At 49.8% G+C, this 23,807-nt stretch overlaps 1 protein-coding gene across 1 annotated transcript; it reads left to right on the top strand.

Annotated features, from left to right (window-relative positions):
- si:ch211-137a8.4 (neurofilament heavy polypeptide) lies at window positions 1–22,734 on the top strand. The gene is given in 6 exon segments (XM_055025941.1): window positions 1–131; window positions 13,103–13,723; window positions 13,726–14,584; window positions 16,575–16,619; window positions 17,302–17,769; window positions 21,930–22,734. Coding segments are annotated over 5 exon segments (1,869 nt in total). The 5' UTR covers window positions 1–131; window positions 13,103–13,249; the 3' UTR covers window positions 21,953–22,734.
- Window positions 22,735–23,807: the final 1,073 nt, after the last annotated feature.

Genomic DNA, 23,807 nt, shown 5'->3' with positions numbered 1-23,807 from the left:
AGCAGATCAGAGAGGGGGAGGGGGGCGGGGGGAGGATTTAGCGCCAGCAGCGTCTTTTTGCGTCCAACACAACAAGCTCATTACCGAGCTGTGCGCGTCTGGAGACGGATTTACGCACCGAGCAGAAGGAGGTTGGTTCCGTTTTCTTCATCTATTCATCCATTCATTCATCCATCCATCATCCAACCATCCGCTCATCCATCCTGTCTGCGGCTCTTTGTTTGCGGCTCTGCGCGCGGCGGGCTGCAGGTTGACGCGGGTAATCAGCCGCTAACGGTGCGGCGGACCCGCTGCGGCGGTTCGGGGTCTCTGTCGGGTCGGTTCCACAGGTTCTGCAGGTTCCGGTCCAGCGGTTCGGCGCGCGGCTGCTCCGTGATGTGGAGCAACAGAGTCACGTGCACGCGCTCATCGGGAATATTTAGGAATATTTGTCCAGAAACCTGCCTCAGCTGGCGAGCCCGCGCGCGTGCACGTGCCGTCTGGAGAATGGGAGCCGAACCCCACGGCACCTGCGTGAAGTTGTTTACGTGCGTGGACAGAAACAATAACACCAATAACCAGGAGAACCGGGAGCGACGCGCGCGCGTGAAACCCGGAGGCGCGTGCAAGAAACACGCACGTGGCGGGATCCAACCCGGTCTGCCGGAAAGGAGGTCAGCCTGGAGCAGCGCGAGCGGCTGGGACCCGAACCGAGCCGAGCCGAGCCGAGCCTTGCCCTCCATCCGGGGATGGCGGGAATCAGAACCAGATGATGGTTTTATTTTCTAGTTATTGTTTCCGGGTGAAAACATGTCGCCATATTAGGAGGTTCCTCACCCCGAGGGGGGCGGGGGGCGGGGGGGTCATTAGCAATGCAGATTAGCTTCTGCTGAAGCACCTGCTGTGTGGCGCATGCGCTCTGGCGGCCCCCCCTGCTGGCATCGTTCATTCATCCCCCCCCCCCCCCCCCATTCCGCTGTGACGTAAATAAACAAACAAACAGAAAAATAAATAAACAAAGGACAGGAGGACCAATCACAACCTTCCTGGTGCAGGCTGCTCCAGGTTTCTCTGTGAACTTTGATCTTTGAGTCCAGATGACCCAAAAGATGAAACTCGAAGTTTCATCTGAGAAAAACGACGATAAACGTCAGACGACTCGCTGCGTTGGTGGAGGAGGTGGCATGATGTGGGCCCTGCAGACGGCGGGGGTTTGTAGAGCCTGTGGGTCCCTGAGGGCCCCGGCTGCTGCTCCTTGCTCAGATTACACATTATGACATCACTTCCAGGCAGATTAAATGTCTCTTTGCCACGGCAGGGTCACAGCCGGGTCACAGCCGGGTCACAGCCGGGTCACAGCCGGGTCAGAACTCGTCGTTTTTTCAGATCGGTTCCTATTGGAGCGAAATGAATCGTTTGTCCTTCAGTCGATCCATAAACTCCATATTGTTGCTTTCTGACACAGATGCACTCGATTCTCATCTCCTTCAGTTCTCTCTGGGATTTCTCCCATTGAGCTGGATTTCTCTGTGGGTTTCGACCGGCCAATCACAGAACAGCAGCAGGAGAACGATGGTTGCAGCATCAGAGGAAGAGAACGCAGTCGTTCAGTCGGTGTTGGCCGCATTTTCCTCCAGGCAGAGAAGTCGGGTTGTTCAACTTCCTGTTAGCTTGGTAGCCTCTCCATGCGTCACGGCTAAACGTTAGCAACAGAGGCCACGCCCCCAGGACGCAGCGGTGCGTCGAGCCGGCGCCGGTTTCAGATCCAGATGGTCTGCAGCAAGACACGTTCAGGTCGGAACCATCCAGACCCCTCAGGTCAAAGGTCAAGGCCTGGAGTCTGATTGTTAATGTAGTTTCTTGTTTTATTGTGGAGAATGAATGTGATTAGAAAAATAAACTTGCTGTGATTTCCATTTAGCATCGGAGAAGAGAAAAGGTCCCAGTGAATTCTGGGATGTTTTGTTGTAGCGATGTGTGGCCGTCTGACCTCTGACCTCTGGCAGCAAACCCTAACTGGCCTGTTGTGGATTATTTCTCCTGAACATTTGACATGAGAAAACGGGTCTAATTTCCAGCCGGTTGCAGGACGTCGCTGTCCCAGTTTGTCCAGTTTCTGGTTCTGGTTCTGATTGGCCCGGTTAATGGGCCGAAGCAGAAATGAAGACATGATGTGGGGAAAGGAAGGACAGGGAGGATGAGGACAGAGACGGGAAAACGCGGAGGATGGACAGACCAATAATTGGAAAATATGGAAAACTCGTGGAAAGGACGAAATGTGCAGCACAAGGGCCGGATTGTTGCTGTTTTCTCATCACATGTGGATCATGAGGGTCTCCTTAAATTTGCAGGTTTATCGCTGTGAGCAGGAATGTGAACTTCCAGAGGTCAGCCGTGTTTTCCTGACACGATCAGATACACAGCAGCCCACAATGATCCTCAGATTACCAGCTTACATAATCTGATCATATTTTTATCACATCAGTCACAGCGCTGGACTGAACACAGATCGATGAGTGTGATGCTCATCAGCACGGATTCAAACCGGCAACCCAGCCGATTTGTTGCTGCAGCATCATTTCTGTTGATGGCCACTCGTAATGTCTGTAATGTCTGTCAGGGAACCGGATGCTTCACTGGTCCCTGAATCAGGTTCCATGGTGGTGGCAGCATCATGATGTGGGGATGTCTGTTTGCTTTAATGGCATCTGATCTGAGCGTGCTCAGTTGGTCCAGAAAACATTTCAGTCACAAACAGTGACTTCAATGTAGATGAGCAGAAACATGACTATGGAGCGCCCACCTGTACAGGTGACCCCCGAGGTCAGCACAGGGTCACCTGGGGTCAGCACAGGGTCACCTGGGGTCAGCACAGGGTCACCTGGGGTCAGCACAGGGTCACCTGGGGTCAGCCGGACAGGCAGCAGCTCCACTCCTGACCCAAACGGACGGAAAACGACCTGCTGTTGATTTTACTCTGCTGATTGATCAACACTCAGTGCTGATGCTAGCTAGTTAGCTTGGTTAGCTCGCCTGCAGAGAGGCTGTGAACATGCTAACCTCGGAACCAGTAACCAACCAGTTAATGACCGGTTCTGACCCGGCCGGTTCTGACCCGACCGGTTCTGACCCGACCGGTTCTGACCCGGCCGGTTCGTTTCTTGGATCTCCAGAAAGTTCGATCTAAACTGATTTCTATTCAGTCTGATGTGAAGAAACAAAAACTCCAAAATGAATCTTGTTCATAATCTTCCAGCTGAAAAGAGGAAATAAATCCTGAAATACAGAGTTCAGTTCATTTTGGTTTTAGGATTATTTATCTTGAGAGAAATAATCCCAGATGCAAAACAGGAAGAAAAATGAACTTTAACCCTGTTAGTTATTGTCCTCTAAAATATGACACATTTATAACAGAAACAAGCTTTAAAAGATGTCAGTGAATTGTTCAGTCGTTCATAGAGACGCCTGCCTGATCCAGCACAGTTTGCTGGATGCGCCGCGGCGCCGTCGTTAAATTCATCTGCAATGTTTCTTTGGTTTCTTCGGGTTTTGCTCCAGATCTCTGGACGTTTATCCAGTGGTTCTGATCGCTGCTGTCAGTCAGCAGTTGCTCTGTTAGCTGGAGAAGAATTCAGGTTCATCTCTGTGGAGATGCTGCAGCCGGACGCATTTCTGAGCCAAACCTCTGCAGAACGACTTAAGAGATAACATCAAATCAGCGTTAAGCCACGGCCAGGCGACGCGGCGGCCAGGCGACGCGGCGGCCAGGCGACGCGGCGGCCAGGCGACGCGGCGGCCAGGCGACGCGGCGGCCAGGCGACGCGGCGGCCAGGCGACGCCGCGCATGCTGCGAGCCGCGAACGCAGGGAAAGCGGGTCAGGCTCAGAGCCGAGCACATGATGGCAGATAAAGGCCCGACTGTGAGCGTGAGGAGGAGGAGGGCAGCGTGATGAAGGGGCCTCTGTTGGACCCTGATAATGACGCCACTATGGAGGAAAACACTGTTCCTTTAAACTGGGCCTGATGGGAACACTGGAGCGCCGCTAATTGGTAAAAACAGGAGGAAAACAGGTGAGGGTCAAAGTTCAGAGCCACAAGCAGGAAGTGTGACAGAAAACTCTGCGCTGAATATTCAGAGTGTAATCTGGCCTAATCCAATCCCAGAGTTTTCACCATCATGTGGAAGAAGCAGTAAATTAAATGGACTGAACTTTTCCAGTCATTTTCATCACTCAAATGCTTTACACTGGAGTCACATTGACCCATTCATTCACACACAGAGACGCAGACCAGTAGGCAGTGTGGGGTTAAGTGCCTTGCCCAGAGGCACATCGACATATGGCAGGAGGAAGCTGGAATCGAACCTACAACCTTCTAATTGCAAGACGACAACGCTGACACAGAAGAGGAAATAAAGAGATTCATTTAAACTAAATAAAAACATTGAGTAAAAATCACAAGTTAAGGAAACTAATGCAGAACGAACAACGGACCCAACAGAACCTGGTCATCCGGAACCAGCAGAGATAATGGATCCCAGCGAGTCCAAAACAATCGGAACCAAAACAATCGCTGCTAAACGACAGGCTGGCCAAACCCCGTGCTCCGGAACGAGCCGGACTGGAGGCCGGACCGAACCGGACCGAACTGGACCGGACTCATCTGGACCGGACTGGACCAAACTGAACTGGACCGGACCGGACCGGACTGAACTGGACCGGACCGGACTGAACTGGACCGGACCGGACTCCGGTCATACAGGGACCCGACAGCTCGGTTCCCCAAGGGACACAGTCCAACACCGGACATTTAGCTTTACAGTCCACAAGAAGACCGGTTGGGCGAACTCCCAGAACCCTCCAGGATCCTCCAGAACCCTCCAGGATCCTCCAGAACCCTCCAGGATCCTCCAGAACCCTCCAGGATCCTCCAGAACCCTCCAGGATCCTCCAGAACCCTCCAGGATCCTCCAGAACCCTCCAGGGTCCTCCAGGAGGACCCTCCAGGATCCTCCAGGAGGATCCTCCAGGGTCCTCCAGGAGGATCCTCCAGGGTCCTCCAGGAGGACCCTCCAGGAGGACCCTGGAGGGGTCCTGGAGGGTCCTCCTGGAGGACCCTCCTCCTGGAGGGTCCTCCAGGAGGACCCTCCAGGATCCTCCAGGAGGACCCTCCAGGATCCTCCAGGAGGACCCTCCAGGATCCTCCAGGAGGACCCTCCAGGATCCTCCAGGAGGACCCTCCAGGATCCTCCAGGAGGACCCTCCAGGATCCTCCAGGAGGACCCTCCAGGATCCTCCAGGAGGACCCTCCAGGATCCTCCAGGAGGACCCTCCAGGATCCTCCAGAACCCTGCTTGTGTTTATACTGTTTTCATGATAATTTTATGATGATTTTTCTGCTCCTGTTGTTAAATCAGAACCTGAAAGAAATGTCAGATTAATTTCTAAGTTTAAAAGAGTTTTAATCTGAAATTTATCCAAAACATCTAATGAGGAGAAGAACATGAGAAGATCACATCTGGCTAACAGCTGGCGGCTAATAGCTGGCGGCTAACAGTTAAAGACGAGTCCCAATTTTGTGGCTTGATCTAAATCATGCTTGGCTGTATCTGTATCGACAGCACCTTTTTCTTCTATTAGCTTCTGTTAGCTTCTTGGCACAGCTCCGTTCTCCTGCCACTCTTTGCTTCACCGCATCAGGTCAGCGTTACAGCGGCTCACGGCCTTGTTGCTGTGATTCCAGACAGGTCAGGTGTCTGTTTTTCAAATATTACATTAATTATATCCCAAATTCAGAAGATTTGCCTTTACCTCTGCAGAGCTCTGGTTCCTCCCATCAGTCTGCAGTTTCGCATAGTGATGTCATCAAACCAAATTTCAGATCCACCATAACTGACTGACAGCTGCTGGCCTCAGGATTACAACCAGCTTCTGACTGAGAAACCAGCAACCTGCTGAAACCAGTAACCTGCTGAAACCAGTGACCTACTGAACCAGTAACCTGTTGAAACCAGTAACCTACTGAAACCAGTAACCTATTGAAACCAGTAACCTACTGAAACCAGTAACCTGCTGAAACCAGTAACCTGTTGAAACCAGTAACCTGTTGAAACCAGTAACCTGCTGAAACCAGTAACCTACTGAAACCAGTAACCTACTGAAACCAGTAACCTGTTGAAACCAGTAACCTACTGAAACCAGTAACCTGTTGAAACCAGTAACCTATTGAAACCAGTAACCTGCTGAAACCAGTAACCTGTTGAAACCAGTAACCTGCTGAAACCAGTAACCTACTGAAACCAGTAGCCTACTGAAACCAGTAACCTATTGAAACCAATAACCTGCTGAAACCAGTAACCTGCTGAAACCAGTAACCTATTGAAACCAATAACCTGCTGAAACCAGTGACCTACTGAAACCAGTGACCTACTGAAACCAGTAACCTGTTGAAACCAGTAGCCTGCTGAAACCAGTAACCTACTGAAACCAGTGACCTACTGAAACCAGTAACCTGTTGAAACCAGTAACCTGCTGAAACCAGTGACCTACTGAAACCAGTAACCTGTTGAAACCAGTAGCCTGCTGAAACCAGTAACCTACTGAAACCAGTAACCTGTTGAAACCAGTAGCCTGCTGAAACCAGTAACCTACTGAAACCAGTAACCTGTTGAAACCAGTAGCCTGCTGAAACCAGTAACCTACTGAAACCAGTAACCTACTGAAACCAGTAACCTGTTGAAACCAGTAACCTGCTGAAACCAGTAACCTACTGAAACCAGTAACCTGCTGAAACCAGTAACCTGCTGAAACCAGTAACCTACTGAAACCAGTAACCTATTGAAACCAGTAACCTGCTGAAACCAGTAACCTACTGAAACCAGTAACCTACTGAAACCAGTAACCTGCTGAAACCAGTAACCTGCTGAAACCAGTAACCTATTGAAACCAGTAACCTATTGAAACCAGTAACCTGCTGAAACCAGTAACCTGCTGAAACCAGTAACCTATTGAAACCAGTAACCTGTTGAAACCAGTAACCTACTGAAACCAGTAACCTGCTGAAACCAGTAACCTGCTGAAACCAGTAACCTACTGAAACCAGTAGCCTGCTGAAACCAGTAACCTACTGAAACCAGTAACCTGCTGAAACCAGTAGCCTGCTGAAACCAGTAACCTGCTGAAACCAGTAACCTACTGAAACCAGTAACCTGCTGAAACCAGTAACCTGCTGAAACCAGTAACCTACTGAAACCAGTAACCTGCTGAAACCAGTAACCTGCTGAAACCAGTAACCTGTTGAAACCAGTAACCTGCTGAAACCAGTAACCTACTGAAACCAGTAACCTGCTGAAACCAGTAACCTGCTGAAACCAGTAACCTACTGAAACCAGTAACCTGCTGAAACCAGTAACCTACTGAAACCAGTAACCTGCTGAAACCAGTAACCTACTGAAACCAGTAACCTACTGAAACCAGTAACCTGTTGAAACCAGTAACCTACTGAAACCAGTAACCTGCTGAAACCAGTAACCTACTGAAACCAGTAACCTGCTGAAACCAGTAACCTACTGAAACCAGTAAACTGCTGAAACCAGTAACCTACTGAAACCAGTAGCCTGCTGAAACCATTAACCTGCTGAAACCAGTAACCTACTGAAACCAGTAACCTGCTGAAACCAGTAACCTGCTGAAACCAGTAACCTACTGAAACCAGTAACCTGCTGAAACCAGTAACCTGTTGAAACCAGTAACCTACTGAAACCAGTAACCTATTGAAACCAGTGACCTACTGAAACCAGTAACCTACTGAAACCAGTAACCTGCTGAAACCAGTAACCTGCTGAAACCAGTAACCTACTGAAACCAGTAACCTGCTGAAACCAGTAACCTGCTGAAACCAGTAACCTGTTGAAACCAGTAACCTATTGAAACCAGTAACCTGCTGAAACCAGTAACCTGCTGAAACCAGTAACCTACTGAAACCAGTAACCTGCTGAAACCAGTAACCTGTTGAAACCAGTAACCTATTGAAACCAGTAACCTATTGAAACCAGTAACCTGTTGAAACCAGTAACCTGTTGAAACCAGTAACCTATTGAAACCAGTAACCTGTTGAAACCAGTAACCTGCTGAAACCAGTAACCTGTTGAAACCAGTAACCTGCTGAAACCAGTAACCTGCTGAAACCAGTAACCTATTGAAACCAGTAACCTACTGAAACCAGTGACCTACTGAAACCAGTAACCTATTGAAACCAGTGACCTACTGAAACCAGTAACCTGTTGAAACCAGTAACCTGCTGAAACCAGTAACCTACTGAAACCAGTAACCTGCTGAAACCAGTAACCTATTGAAACCAGTAACCTACTGAAACCAGTAACCTACTGAAACCAGTAACCTATTGAAACCAGTAACCTACTGAAACCAGTAACCTACTGAAACCAGTAACCTACTGAAACCAGTAACCTGCTGAAACCAGTAACCTACTGAAACCAGTAACCTGCTGAAACCAGTAACCTACTGAAACCAGTAACCTACTGAAACCAGTAACCTGTTGAAACCAGTAACCTGCTGAAACCAGTAACCTACTGAAACCAGTAACCTGCTGAAACCAGTAACCTGTTGAAACCAGTAACCTGCTGAAACCGGTAACCTACTGAAACCAGTAACCTACTGAAACCAGTAACCTGCTGAAACCAGTAACCTACTGAAACCAGTAACCTACTGAAACCAGTAACCTGCTGAAACCGGTAACCTACTGAAACCAGTAACCTGCTGAAACCAGTAACCTGCTGAAACCAGTAAACTACTGAAACCAGTAACCTGATGAAACCAGTAACCTACTGAAACCAGTAACCTGCTGAAACCAGTAACCTGCTGAAACCAGTAACCTACTGAAACCAGTAAACTGCTGAAACCAGTAACCTACTGAAACCAGTAACCTGCTGAAACCAGTAACCTACTGAAACCAGTAAACTGCTGAAACCAGTAACCTATTGAAACCAGTAACCTACTGAAACCAGTAACCTGCTGAAACCAGTAACCTACTGAAACCAGTAACCTGCTGAAACCAGTAACCTACTGAAACCAGTAACCTGTTGAAACCAGTAACCTATTGAAACCAGTAACCTACTGAAACCAGTAACCTGCTGAAACCAGTAACCTATTGAAACCAGTAACCTACTGAAACCAGTAACCTGCTGAAACCAGTAACCTACTGAAACCAGTAAACTGCTGAAACCAGTAACCTACTGAAACCAGTAACCTATTGAAACCAGTAACCTGTTGAAACCAGTAACCTGCTGAAACCAGTAACCTACTGAAACCAGTAACCTGCTGAAACCAGTAACCTACTGAAACCAGTAACCTGTTGAAACCAGTAACCTATTGAAACCAGTAACCTACTGAAACCAGTAACCTGCTGAAACCAGTAACCTATTGAAACCAGTAACCTGCTGAAACCAGTAACCTGTTGAAACCAGTAACCTGCTGAAACCAGTAACCTGCTCCCAGTGTCAGAATCTCACTGAGGAAGAAACTGCATCAGGTTTTCTATCACTTTATCATTTCTGATAAAACTGATGGATATTTGCATAGAAAATGAGTCAATAGGGTTTCATTTATAATTTCTATGTCTTCATGTCATGAGGTAGATCTCAGCCGGCTGGTGAGAGAAAAAGTAGATCTTGGTCTCAAAAAGTTTGAGCTCACCTGATCTAAATGATGGAGGTGAGTTCTGGGGTCAGAGGTCGCTATAGGCGGCCCATTAGAGTTTCGGACCAGCAGAACCAGACAAGACGTGTGGCGCTGACCGCAGAGATCGGACCGGATAGTTTTAACAAACAGTTTCCAGGACGCCAGCCTGCAGGAAGTAGATCGGGTCAGAACCATCAGCATATGGATCTGAAATATGAAGCATTTCATGACATGATTTCATCTTTGAGTTGTTTTATACAATTAAAGCTCCAGAAAGAATCACTTTATTAATATTTAATGAAAATTGAGTGGAAGGAAAAATTGCGGCTAGAGCTGAACTAGCAATGGAGAAAACTGCAGCCAATATTTCCTGCAAAAGGAGACAAGAGCAGGAAGTGATGTCAGAGACAACCATCCTGTCTGAAACATTTATTGAGTGTGTGTGTGTGTGTGTGTGTCCGTGTGGGAACAGTCCGTTGTGTCGATTCCTCCTCCAGATGTCAGCACTTGAACCACAGCAGCCTGTTGTTCTCCAGAGAACATAGAAATATAAGCGTAGATGTGCGGCAGCAACGCCAGCAGGCGGGATGTGCGACCTCCTGGACTGGGTCCAGCTGGACCGGACTGCTCTGCTGCTGCAGATTAAAGCTCTCTAATACCTTCACACTAAAAGGCCTGCGGGTTCTCAGAGGTCAATCTGCAGCATCAGGTTTAATCTGCAGCAACAAACTGTTTATCTGCATGGAGCGACACGACGCTCGTCACAGATGCACCAGCAAACCAGCGAGCAAGAATCCGTCTGCCCCAGGGCTGGGCGACTCCAGGCCTGGAGGGTTTCCCCTTATACGTCTGCACTTCAACACAGCTGACCACCAGGGGGAGCTCTAAATATGCTGCTCATAGAAAATACTGTAAAAGTTATGAAGCTCAATGCGCCTCTTCCCCCAGCCTGGTCCCAGATGATGTGCGGATGACTCCCCCTACTGGTCTGGAGGTTTAGTGGAAGATTTCCTGCTGTTTTTCTATTTGCAACATTTTGTTTCTATTTTCTTTCATTGAAGCATTTTCAGCCATTTTTACTGCGTGTTTTTGCCGTTTGCCTCAGGTCAGTAAAATCCAGCTCAGTTTGAGCCTCATGCATCCATTCATGCATCCATTCATGCATTCATTCATGCATCCATTCATGCATTCATTCAGCACTTAGCAGCTGTTAGCTGTAACATGCTCACAGTGAAAAACTGTTGGACTGGACCAGAACCGCTGGTTCATGTGGGCTGTGCAGGGAACCGGACCTCGGTACCGGTGCTGGATCTGGTTCCACCTGACCTTGCTGATCAGTTCTGGGTTAATAACGATCAAAACATCAGAGTTTCTAAGTGCAGCCCAATCGAACGGCTCACGAAGACGAGAGGAAGAGGAGGAAACCAGACAGACGGCAGGAAAACAGAGACGCTTCGCAATCAGCCCATGTCTGCACCGCTCCTCCTCTTCATCATCCTCCTCTTCATCGCCCCTCCCTCCATTTTGTCCTCTTTCTGACGGAGCTGCAGCACCTCAGGGCTGCAGCAGCCAATCACCATCTGCCAAGACGCACAACAGGGGCGGGGCCTGCTGCTTAATGACTGATTGATCACCGCTCTAATGATGTGATGCAGCTTATGGAGCAAATCTATCGCATCATAGTCTGAGTGATGACATCATCTCTGGCTCATTATTTTGTCAAATTAAATGAAATCATCCCCAGAACTGCAGCAGCCGAGGAGCTGCGAGAGTTTAAACCTTCGCTTGAGAAGGAAATGGATGGAAACACATTTCCTGTCTATGTGACTCCGCCTCTTGCCCTTTGACCCCTGGAGGCCCTAGCAGGGACAGACGTGTTGGATGAAACACTACGCCTCCCATCCAGTGGAGGAGCTGCGCCTTACCAGAGCCACCAAACCGACAGACAGGTTTAACGTCACATGACCAATCAGCTGATCCGTTTCCCCAGACGCTCCAAACCGCGTCTCCAGCAGGACCATGGCAACGCGTTCCTGGACGTCTCGTTGACGCCAGCTGCGTCACGCCAGCTGCGTCACGCCAGCTGCGTCACGCCAGAGCTGCGTCACGCCAGCTGCGTCACGCCAGCTGCGTCACGCCAGCTGCGTCACGCCAGAGCTGCGTCACGCCAGCTGCGTCACGCCAGCTGCGTCACGCCAGAGCTGCGTCACGCCAGAGCTGCGTCACGCCAGAGCTGCGTCACGCCAGAGCTGCGTCACGCCAGAGCTGCGTCACGCCAGCTGCGTCACGCCAGCTGCGTCACGCCAGCTGCGTCACTTCCTGTTTGTCCGTTTGGTGGATTCGCTCCCAACTTGGCGCTCGCCTTTCCAGCAACACGTAGATCCACCTGAGATCCTCGCTGCTGCAGGCGGCTTCCCTTTCTCGCCCCCGTCAGACGGGCGGCGCTCGCCCAGCCTGACTCATCGGGCTGAGATTCATTCATGGAAGCCGCCGCCGCCGCTCAGCGGAGCGTCTCCTGCTCCAAGCAAACGGGCCGACGGCGAAGAGACGGGCGGATCTGAGGGCCCAACCGGGAGGAGACGGTTCGATTCCCGCCATGCCAGTCCTCCAGAAAGAACCGGGACAATCTAGAACACCAGAGACCTGGAGACACTTCACATCTGAATAGAACCGACTGCAGGACTCCAGAACCTTGGACCGAGTCGGACCTCAGGCCTGCTGCGGACGGCGCCTTCCGCACCTCAGAGCTTCTGTCCTCCAGTGTTCCCAGTTTGCCAGTGACTGTGGTCCAAACTACCTTCAGATTGTTGACAGGCTGCGTAGCTCCAAACTGACCTTTGACCTTTGACTGAGGTTGTCAGGTTGCATCAGCCAATAATTGCCAGTAAAGGTGATAAACTGGCGTCCAGCTGATGTTTCCATGCTGCTCCTGAATGTTGCAGACTTGCTTTGATTTCATTGCTGAATCCGGTTTGTTCAGTCCGGGATCATCAGAACCCGGCAGGACCAGGCGGGACTCAGCGCTTCCTGCTGAGATCAGGAGTATCGCTTATTGATTAATGATCTACTGACTTGCTGTTGAGTATGTTTGCTTTTAGATCCCAATTTACTGTTGGGATCTGACTCACTGGAGAGCATCGGCTCGTCGTTCTGGGCCGGAGCGAACGACTGGCACCGGTTCTGGGTCGTAACGGATCCACCAGCACCAGCAGCACTGTGACGGATAAAGATCCTGTTTCAGTGCTGAAACCCGCTGCAGGTTCGGCTGACGGCGAGTTCACAGCCTTAACTTGTCAAAGAGTCTCTTGTCCTGGAAACATTCCCTGTCCAGATCATTCCACATTCAAAGCACGGCCCGGTCCAGACTAACTGAGTGTCCATGGTGTCATTCAGACTATTAACCATCTGTTCCTCTCTCTTCTCCACAGGAGTTCGGAGGACTAGTAGGATGCTGAGTGCGCTTCCTCCTGGCCACTGCTCTGCGTGACCTGAGGCTGCCGCAGCCGGAGGAACCCAGCACCACAACCACACAGAGGAAGGAAGTCCAGCTCTCGTTACTGTTTTCCCTTTCTGAGATGGCGGCGACTGAGGTCAGCGCGGCGCCAGTGGAAGATGGGAAATCCCCAGAAAGCGAGCCGGCCGAGGCGGAGAAGGCGGTCAGAACCGCAAACGCAGAGACTGTCAGCAGCGACGCAGTGGAGAACGACGGCTCGGCCGTCAGCAGCGAGGCGGCCGAAAACCAAGAGACTGTGAACAATGACACAGCTGCGGCCGAGGAGGCCGGCGGCGAGGAGGCCGGCGGCGAGGAGGCCGGCGGCGAGGAGGCCGGCGGCGAGGAGGCCGGAGCAGCAGCAGCTCCTCAGAGCTCAGAAAGCGCCTCTTCAGCCGAGACCAAGACCTCCTTCCTAGACTCCTTCCTCAACAAGAGCGGCCTGGGGAAAGTGATGGCGGGCAGGAAGAAGAAGGAACACGCCGCGGCCACAGGGGCAGCCGAGGAAGCCGCCGTCGAAGGAGGTGAGAAGGACGGAGAAAAGGTAGAAAAGGAAGGAGCGGAGGCCGAAGGAGGAGCCGAGGGAGAGGCGGCGACGGAAAAGCCTGCAGAGAACGGAGAGAAGGAGGAGAGAAGAAGAGCAAACCCGCAGAGACCAAATCCACCGTCCGCGATCTGATCCGGAAGCCCGTGGCGAGGATCTTCTCCCATCGCAGCACCGAGAAGAAGGACGGTGGCGCAGCGGAGCCCGAGAAGCAGGTCAAGGTCCGGTCCCGGTCCCTGGACCGCCTGGAGGACCCGGAAGCATTCAACGCCACGGCGGACGCCGCGGCAGACGCCACGGCGGCGGAGGAGGACGGAGCGGCGGCAGGAGCACAGGGGGAGCAGAAAGCTTCGTCCTCGACCACCAAGCACATGAAGCGCTGGCACTCCTTCAAGAAGCTCATGGCTCAGAAGACACACAAAAAGAGTGGCGGCGGCGAGGACGGGAAGGAGGAGGGAGCAGAGGGAGAAGCAGGAGGCGGAGACTCCTCCACCCTGGACTCCAAGGAGTCCGGTCACAAGCGCTGGAAGCTGAAACGCTCCTGGACCTTCCAGGGTCTGAAGAGGGACTCGTCCGTGGTGGGCATCAGCGGCAAGGCCAAGGGCTCGGACAAAGAGCCTGCCGACAAAACAGAGGAGGCCGCAGGGGGAGGAGAAGAAGAAGAAGGCGGGAAGGCTGAGGCAGGAGCCGAGGAAGCAAAGACGGAGGAGGAGAAGGCCGAGGGAGGCGAGGAGGAGAAAGCGGCGGGAGGCGGGACGGTGACGCAACACGCCAACGAGATCTGGACCTCCTTCAAGAAGCGCGTCATCCCCAAGAGCAAATGGGCCAACACAGAGTGCGCCCCTACTGGTGAGGAGGACGCCACTGCAGCCTCTGGTGAGAAAACAGGAACTAATGTCGTAAAATCCAACCGCTACGCGAGTTCGCAGCAGCGCTTCATATGAGGAAAGGCAGGAGATGTTAGTCAAACTAAACAGCAGCTCAGTTTGGCTGTCAGGCACGGTGGTGGAGGAGTGATGACCTGGCGGTCATGGAGTGGACTCGATGGTTTCCACAGGGTCATGGGGTCATGGGGTGCACTTAGTTTTCAGTTGCAATGTTTTTGTTTCGGACTGATTCTGTTCAAAACTCAACTTTGTCTAAAAAACTCACTCAGAAGTTAGAGGTCAGAGGTCAGAGTGATCCGTCTGTCCGAGGTGGAATTCGGTAGGTCTCCATTCGGGTTGCTCTCGTTTCTAAAGACGTCGGATCTCGTCTGACCGGCGGTTTGAAAGAGCAGGGCTCCAGGTCTCGTCCCAGAGGGACACCGCTGCAGAGCTCTGGCTCTGAGTCCACGCATTTCCAGGGAGGTCAAGGGTCACCGGCTCGCAGGGAGCTGATGTAGTTTACCGTGTTATCAAGTCACATGTTCACTGTGTTAAATTCATGAAAGGAAGGAGTGACAGACAAAAGGATGTTCCTCAGGAGGCTGAAACATCCAATCGACTCTCCGTTAACCAATCAGCTGAAAGCCTCCAGCACCGGGCAGCAGAACGGGTCGACCCGTTCAGTACCAGCAGCCGTGGCTCCATCCAACCAACAGCCAAACGTTCGAAATGTAACAAAACCGGGTGAAAGGAAAAATGAGTTGATTTCCATCTGCTGGTTAGGAGCCAATCAGCCAGGCTGAACAGCGTGATGTCATCAGAGGTTGACACTATGCATGGCTGGAATAAACAGGAAGTAGAAGTTGCTAACAGGAAGTAGAAGTTGCTAGCCAGCATGAATCAGAGAGAGTCCTGCCGTAGGCCAGGACTTTGAGATGTTTCAGAGTCTGGTGCCTTTGGTAAGGCCCACAGCCCAGCGGTCCCGGCCCGGCGGTCCCGGCCCGGCCCGGCGGTCCCGGCCCGGCGGTCCCGGCCCGGCGGTCCCGGCCCGGCCCGGCCCGGCGGTCCCGGCCAGGCGGGCCCGGCCCGGCCCGGCGGTCCCGGCCCGGCGGTCCCGGCCCGGCGGGCCCGGCCAGGCGGGCCCGGCCCGGCCAGGCGGTCCCGGCCCGGCGGGCCCGGCCAGGCGGGCCCGGCCCGGCCAGGCGGTCCCGGCCCGGCCAGGCGGTCCCGGCCCGGCCCGGCCCGGCCAGGCGGTCCCGGCCCGGCGGGCCCGGCCAGGCGGGCCCGGCCCGGCCAGGCGGTCCCGGCCCGGCCAGGCGGGCCCGGCCCGGCCCGGCCCGGCCAGGCGGTCCCGGCCCGGCGGGCCCGGCCAGGCGGTCCCGGCCCGGCCAGGCGGTCCCGGCCCGGCCAGGCGGTCCCGGCCCGGCCAGGCGGTCCCGGCCCGGCGGTGGAGGTTCACTGCATCAGAACTTATCCAGCATTAGATCTTTTTGACTGAGGAAGTCATTTTAAATTGTGACATTTCTATCAACTTTTTCTAATGCGATACGTTAAAATGTGAATAAAGCTGTTGATGGGAACACGGCTAACAATCCAGATTCACAGAACCGTCTGGATCGGCTGAAGGGCGGTTCTGGAGCTGGAGCGGTTCCCTGCTTTGGATCACGCTTCATCTTGCAGGAATAAAGTTGTCTCCAACGTTTGACGCAGCGATCGGTCCGCCCGCTGACCACTGCAGTTCTGTTTCTACAGCTTAGATTGAGTCTCTGAACTCCTGAGACTCCAAGGCGAGAAGTTCCAGGGAGGCGTCGCCACCAGGCATCATCAGCCAATCAGAGGCAAGCGTCCGCTAACGGGAGCTATGCTACAGGTTCTCTAAAGAAGCTGCAGCCCTGGTGTTTGAAAACTGCGGCTGTTTTCACATTGGGCCGTTTTCCTGTGAGCTCTATAAGCATTAAATCAACACTGAAAGTTTAAACTATTCATGAATTATTTCAAAGCTTTCTGGATTCTCCGGGTGAAACCATCATGGGTAAGAAGCAGCGGTGAGCACACTTCCATTAATCCGCTAATAGGTGAGCTAACTTTTTGTTTGGCGCTGTAGCGATTTTACTAACTTTGAAAACATCTAGCACACTTAGCTTCCCCAACATTAAAGGTTCTGCTTTCTAAGACTTTAATACTTAAAGTAGCAGTGGGAAAACGTTTGCTAATCTGCAAATGCGCTAATAGCAGAGATAATTTTTAGCCTTTTTGCTAACTTTGAAAGCATTCAGCCTACTTAGCTTCCAATAAAATACATTTTCTGGATAAATCCTAAAATGCTAATTGACTTGGCTGTTTTATAAACTGTCAGTTGAAAAACGTTTGACATCCGTGTCGAATGTTAGCAAGCACTTCAGTGTGTTCTCCTGATGTGGTGCAGAAAATGACTCATTTTCTACCCAGAATGCATTGCTGTAGAACAGTAAACTCTGCTAATGATAGCATGCTTTCTGCTGCAGTCAATTAGGCTAAAGCAGCAAGAAAGAATTTAGCGCTTTAGCATTAGCAGAGCTAGCGATTATCAGCTGTGTGTTTGGGTTAGCACAGCTAGCTGCTAAGAAGCTTGCTCTACAGAAAGGGTCATTCAAAATAACCCAGACACACTGCAGTTTCCATCCAGTCCGTTTTTAAAACGCTCGTTAATTCTGGAGTGACGCTACAGTTCCTCCATTTCCTCCGCAGGTGAGGAAGCAGCCGCAGAGGAAGGCAAAGACTCCAAATCAGCCAAGGCCAAGCGTTCCCACTTTGGCCGTGCCGTTTCCCTGAAGAACTTCATCATGCGGAAGGGCAAGTCCAGCAGCGTGGACCAGGGCGAAGGCGCCAAGGAGGAGGAGGAGGAGGCCACCGAAGGAGGAGACGGCGCGGAGGAGGGCGCCGCCGACGCAGCGACCCAGGAAAGCAACGACAAAGAGCCGGAGGAGAAGACTGCAGAGAGCGGAGGCGAGGCGGCGGAGGAGCCGGAGAAGACGCCGGTGGAAGCGCCAGAGACCAACGGCGAGACGGGCTGCTCCAACGGCATGGCGGAGGAGAACGCCACCGAGAACCACCAGGAGGAGACGAAGGACAGCAGCCCCATGAAGAAGAGCAAGGAGGGCGTGAAGGACGACGCCAACGCCAAGATCATCAACGCCACAGCGGCTGTGAACAGCGGTGAGTTCGAGCGCATCGGCCGGGACTCTGACGGGCCTCAGCGCGGCCGCGCAGGAGGAGGAGCTAACAGCAAGCGGCAGCAGCAACACAGCAGCAGGAAGCAAGGCAGCCATGTTGAATCCAAGCTAGCGCTAACCGAGAGCAGGGAGGAAGAGGAGGAGGGGGGAGAGGCAGAGTGTCCCCAAAATGGAGGCTGTGACCAGGGAGGCAGGGGGGAGGAAGAGGAGGAGGAGATGAGGAAGAGGAACCTCCGAGAAGCAGCCGTGGCTATCGTTCAAACTGTGATGTCAGCAGCTACCGTCCAATTAGAGAGGGAGCTGAGCATGGACAACGGCTTCAATGACCATTACAAAGTTAGATACTGACGACACGAACACGCTCCTTATATCCACACTTTACTGCACATTACCATCGTCACATTAAAACACTTTCCCAAGCTAAAGTTACGTAGGGAAAGAAGTTTACACCTGATCTGCAGCTTTAAGGCCAATTTTAGGCCCGTTGTGGTCACCTGTTCATAGCAGCAGCAGTGAATGGAAGCAGCTAAAAGTCAGTTTTCTCCTCAGAGTTTATTTCTGAGGGTTTGTCTGCAGTACAGACTTTAAGAGGCGTGATTTTTAGATTTCCACCACATTTCTAGGAACATCTGGTTTGGTGCTTCATCAGAACCGGAACAACTCAACAACAAAGTGTCACGAATCCATAAATCACTGTCCAGATAACAAAAAGCTCCATATGATGAGTTCCAGATCAAACAGCGGCCAGCATCACAAATCATTTCATCTCACTGTGCGTGCGTTAGCAACACGTCGTAGCCTTGAGTCCAGAGCAGAGAAAGAAAAATAATCATCTGTTATTTAGCCGGTCAAACATGGCAGTTCATTTTAGCTAGCTAGCTGAATATTTAGCTGGCTCTGAATTAGCTCATCCTTCAAGCTGCAATGTTGTTCAGGAAAAGAGAAAACAAAGATAAAGTTGTGATTTGAAAGCTGGAGTTAAAATGTTTCAGAAAACCCAGCTTTTATTTTGATAGTCCAAGTGAATCTGCACATGACCTGAATATGTGTAAGCTCAATAATTAGCTTCAGTCTAATATTTAGTTTGGAACTGTGGCATATATAAATGAATAACATGATGAAAAATGAACCAGTTATTTTCATTATGACAGGATGAATAATCCGCTCATTTTGGCTGGTAGTAACTTTAACTCCACCTCAGTTAGCTGCAAGCTTTTACTGCAGCGGTCTGAAAATATATGCTAATGCTAACGTGAGAGAGATGCATGAACCTTAAAATCAGATTTATTTTCATGTGCCGTTTGAAGTTTGTTATTTCCAGTATTTAAATTCTTTTTTAATGAGTATTTAATTATTATAGTGATACATTGTATTGCTTGTCAGAAGCATTCCACTGAGCTCAGCTGAGGGGCTGCAGCAGCAGCAGCAGCAGCAGGGGCTGCAGCAGCAGGGGCTAAAGCGGCAGCAGCAGCAGGGGCTGCAGCAGCAGCAGCAGGGGCTAAAGCGGCAGCAGCAGCAGGGGCTGCAGCAGCAGGGGCTAAAGCGGCAGCAGCAGCAGGGGCAGCAGCAGCAGCAGCAGGGCAGCAGCAGCAGGGCGACACCTTCACTGGGGGCGACCAGAATTTCAAACAGGCCTGGTTGCTGCTGGGAAGTCGGTCCTGAAGTTTTACCGGCGTTGTGTTATGCAATGGATGACACATGATTACGTTGACATTCGGCCCAGTCAAAGAAATTGTGACATAAAAATGAGCCAAAAAATGTCAGTTTATGCTTCACATGAAAGCCTCTTATTGCACCAAAACTCTGGTTTTTCTGCTTTGAAAAACATTTAATTCTGATTATTATTAAAATTTTATTACTAATTTATTATTGTTCAGGCAAAATAAAAACAAAACGTTCTTTCTGATAGTTTGGCTTCATCTTGCAAATCGAGTCTTTAAACGTAATAACTGTGAGAATATTAATTTTTTATGAAAAACTCCACAGATAATCAGACAGTGGGATCATCAATACGGGTTAAAAGGGTTTAATCTGAGCAATGCTAGCAGTTTCTCTCTGCTTCCAGTCTTTATGCTAAGCTAGGCTAACGAGTATGCTCTCCAGTCTTTATGCTAAGCTAGGCTAACCTGGACGCTCTCCCGTCTTTATGCTAAGCTAGGCTAACCTCAGAGCAGCTAAAGTTGATGGACAGAAACAGCCGCTGATGAAAGCAGGACTCTGGCAGCAGCTTTCAGACCACAGGAAGCTTTTTTCTCAGGAAGTTGTTCAAACAGAAACAGTGGCGTCTGACTGACAGCAAACGGTGTGAAAACACAAACTAGCCAAAGTTTCCGTCTCTGTGTGAGGTCTGCTGAGGGAGCGCGTTCCTTTATGCTGACTCGGCGCTCCGTTTTTGAAGCTTTTGTGTGGTTGCCACCTGCTCAGGGTGACCTCTGACCTCCTCCGTTATTCTGGCTCTCGCCTCCTCTCCATTCAGATTGCTGCGCCCGGCTCGCCGTCCAGCGGCGCCGCTTTCATCCCAAAATGCTCAGCAGGCGCAGCAGCAACGTTTCCTGGAGGCTCTTTTGGTGACGAGTTGCTAACAGGATTTATGCTTTAGCAGTTCCTGTAACTTTGTTCTGTCCCAACCTGCAGATGTTGCAACGTTTCAGGACTTATTTTCTCTATTTGAACAGCAAACAGGAGAAAATCTGCAGCATTCAGATACAAGTTATTATTTTAAATAAATGAAGAGCCTCCAGGGCTAGCAGAACTAGCAGAACTAGCTTCCTTTCGTTGTACTGACTTTGGCAGCAAAGACAACAACAGTCTGAAGGACACAAACCCTCCAGACTCAGGCACCGAGTTGATTTGGGCAAATGCTGAGTTAGTGAGTGAAGTTAGAAAAACAAGATTAAACAGTTTTTCATATTGTTGTCTGCAGATTAGCTGGTGTCCCAGACAAAAATGTAATCCAGAAATAGTTCAGATAGCTGTCGGTTATTTGTTTGCTTTTCTTTATGACAAACTTCTCTCAAAAAAACCTTTTTGATTTCTTGAAATCGTCTGAAGTACAAGTCCAGACTGTTTTTGTCGTTGATCTTCCTCCTAGAGCTTCCAGGTGCCAGTAGCTGCTAGCTTTAAATAGCTAACTAGCTGTTAGCTATTTACATCAAGCTGTCATTAGCAGTCAAAATTAAGGCTTTATTCATAATCTTCCATCAGTTAAAATGAACTGGTAGCAGTTACTAGCTAACAATCTTTAGCTTAATATTTAGCTCTATAGAAAAAAAAGATTGATAATTAATCTGAAATTAACAAAGACTTGCTAAACGTCTTATGGCTGTTGAATTTACTAATTAGCTGTTAGCTTTAACAAGCTAAATAGTTTAAGTTCTGGTGCTTCACTTTTCAATGATGCAAAGAAGATTAAAGTCACATCAACAGACGAGAAAAATCTAAATCAAGATGAAGCTTTAGAGTCTTTTAAAACCTTCCAGGCCGCGCTCAGCAGGAAGAGGTTAGCTTTCACTAGCTAACGAGTCCTAACCTATGATGTTAGCTTTGCAGTGAAGGAAACCGCGTTTCTAGCCGACGCGTGGAAACACGGCGTTCAGTTCTCGACGCGGCCGTTGCGGGTTCGATTCCCGGACCTGACGCTATTTGCAGATTGTCTTCCTCTTCCTGTCGGCCCGCTGTCACAGGACGGAGACCAAAGAGTCCATCCATGTGACATCAGTCACAGGAGCTTTTTAGCTAAACCAAGTTTCAGCTCCTAAACTTAGTTAGTAGTTAGACTGAACTAATCAGCTCATTAGTTAGCTCAGTGTTTATGTTGATAGAAGCAAGCTGGGTGATAAGGCCATCAGTAAAGAGCTAACTCGCTGCAGTCGCGTGGTTAGTTTTCAGTGAATTATTGAACAGAGTTCAGTTTTCCTGAAGTGACGAATGAAAGGAGAATCTGATTGAGACGCTGCTCTTCATGCTGATGATCCTCCATCATGTGGCAGCAATGATGCTTTTCTGTTTCCTTTCACACTAGAAAACTAACAACACTAGTGATCTGTAAAAACCACTAAACTCACATCTGATCTTTTTGTATGACTGCTTTGATTCTTCTATTTTTAATACATTTTTTCAATCTCTTTTGTTATCGTTTGCCAGACAAAAAGGCGGGAAACGTGTGAGGCCAAACAAAGAGGATTAAAACTGCCCGGGATTCGCTGAGCAAGGAGCTCTGAGCCCCGCCCCAACTCTTCCTCCTCCCTCCTCCTCCTCCTCCCGAATAATCACGTAAACAGATCACCACGGTGAGAGACAGTCGGAGCGAATGAGGGATGCAGTTCATGTAGATGAGAAGTTCAAATCCTTCCTCAGAAAGCAATAATTCAGCCGCCTTCATCCGTCTCCCTGCGCCGGGCGTGCACACGAAACATGCATCTGTTCCACTTTTTCTTTGCTTGTCTGTGAGATTTTATATTGTCTACAGGAAAAGAAATGCAGAAATGTAAATCCCTCCTTTAGCTCCTCCCCACCGCCAGTCACTGCCGCCGTCTGATTGGTGGATTTAAATGTGAAGGAAACAAAAAAAACCAAGGAAGAAAAAAGACTCTTAGTTTTATATTGATGAGCGTTTTTGTTGGTAGAGCCCCCCTCAGCCCCAGTGTTCCCACTGCTCCCAGTAGGAGCCCCACCACTGCCCTGTCTGCAGCTCTGAGTGTTTAATGTTTTAGACTGTTATATTGTGAACATGGAATAAAAAGAAAAGCAAAACGGCTTCGACGAATAAAGTCCACATGTTTGTTTTTCTTGTTTTCCTGTTTGGTTTTGATTCTTTGTTTTTTTATGCTGTAATTAATAAACAATGAAAAGCAACAATAATAACCAGGATGATGTTCTGTTGGTCCAAGTTTTCACGTCTGCTAGCAAATTGTCAAGAAAGATAGAAACAATAAAATCTAACAACTAACCTGCGAGTCACTGGTTTCTGTTTGGGGGCGGGGCTTGCTTCCCATTGGTCGGCCGTTAATCTGCGTATCGATAATCCCGTTACGTAACGGGCGGAGTGAGGCCAGAGCCTTTGTGCTGAAGCAGGTCTGTGAGTATTATGGGATGTTGCAGCAGACGCTTCACACCTTTTGTCTGCTGCTGTTTTCTTTATGCAATCAAAACAAAAGATATGAATTAGTTTGGCGCAGAAATGAAAAATGAGCCTCAGTCGTCTAAAGGATTAGAGCTGAAAAGGTTCAGCAGATTTATTTCAGACAAACATGAGGAACAATCCTTTAATCTTGCTCACCAAAACATGATGCCTGATTATAATATGATCAACAATCTGCCTGCTGGATTACCATGGATTCATGACGGCTCCGAAACTCAGCTGCAGCGTCAGTGAAGCTGCAGCTCAGCGCAGACAGTCCTGCACTTTGGAAACGTTCAGATATCCACCAAATTAAAACACCGCCATCATTTCCTGCAACATGCCACTGAGCACACATTTAAATTCATATTTTACACAATGCGTCCGGTCCAGGGGGTTCAAAGGGCGGCCCGGGGGCCATTTGTGGCTCCTGGGCTGATTTTGTGCAGTTCACAAACTTTGAAAGTGATCTAAATTCTTGTTTTTCTTTCTCCTAACTGAGTAAAAGAAGCTTCAGCTCATATTTTTAGCATCCAGGTGATCTTTATTTTAAACACTGAAAAGGTTTTAGAAAGTAAAGAGAGGATGAAGTGATGAAGACACAATGGACAATTTGAAGTGTAAATATCAGATCTGATCACATTTAGTCCAGACGTTGCACTGACAAATTGTTCAAGTTGAATTTGCAGCCAAAACAAAAATATTTTCTTATTAATGCAGGATTTCCCCCAGTGAAGCTGCTCAGCCCGGCGGTCGGGGCGCCGAGCCGTCCGCCGTGTTACAACATATTAAAAGATGTTAATTTGACTGGAAATGTACAAATATTACTGGTAATTATAAAAAACATTGACAGTGAAACAATATTTAAACCCACAATTTGTCTTCAAGCAAATGAATATTAA

Source organism: Poeciliopsis prolifica, unplaced genomic scaffold, assembly GCF_027474105.1.
Source record: "Poeciliopsis prolifica strain line A6 unplaced genomic scaffold, Auburn_PproV2 SCAFFOLD166, whole genome shotgun sequence".
In the NCBI taxonomy this organism is placed as follows: domain Eukaryota; kingdom Metazoa; phylum Chordata; class Actinopteri; order Cyprinodontiformes; family Poeciliidae; genus Poeciliopsis; species Poeciliopsis prolifica.
The sequence above is the reverse complement of the archived record's forward strand: the minus strand, read 5'-3'. Positions and strand labels throughout refer to the sequence as shown.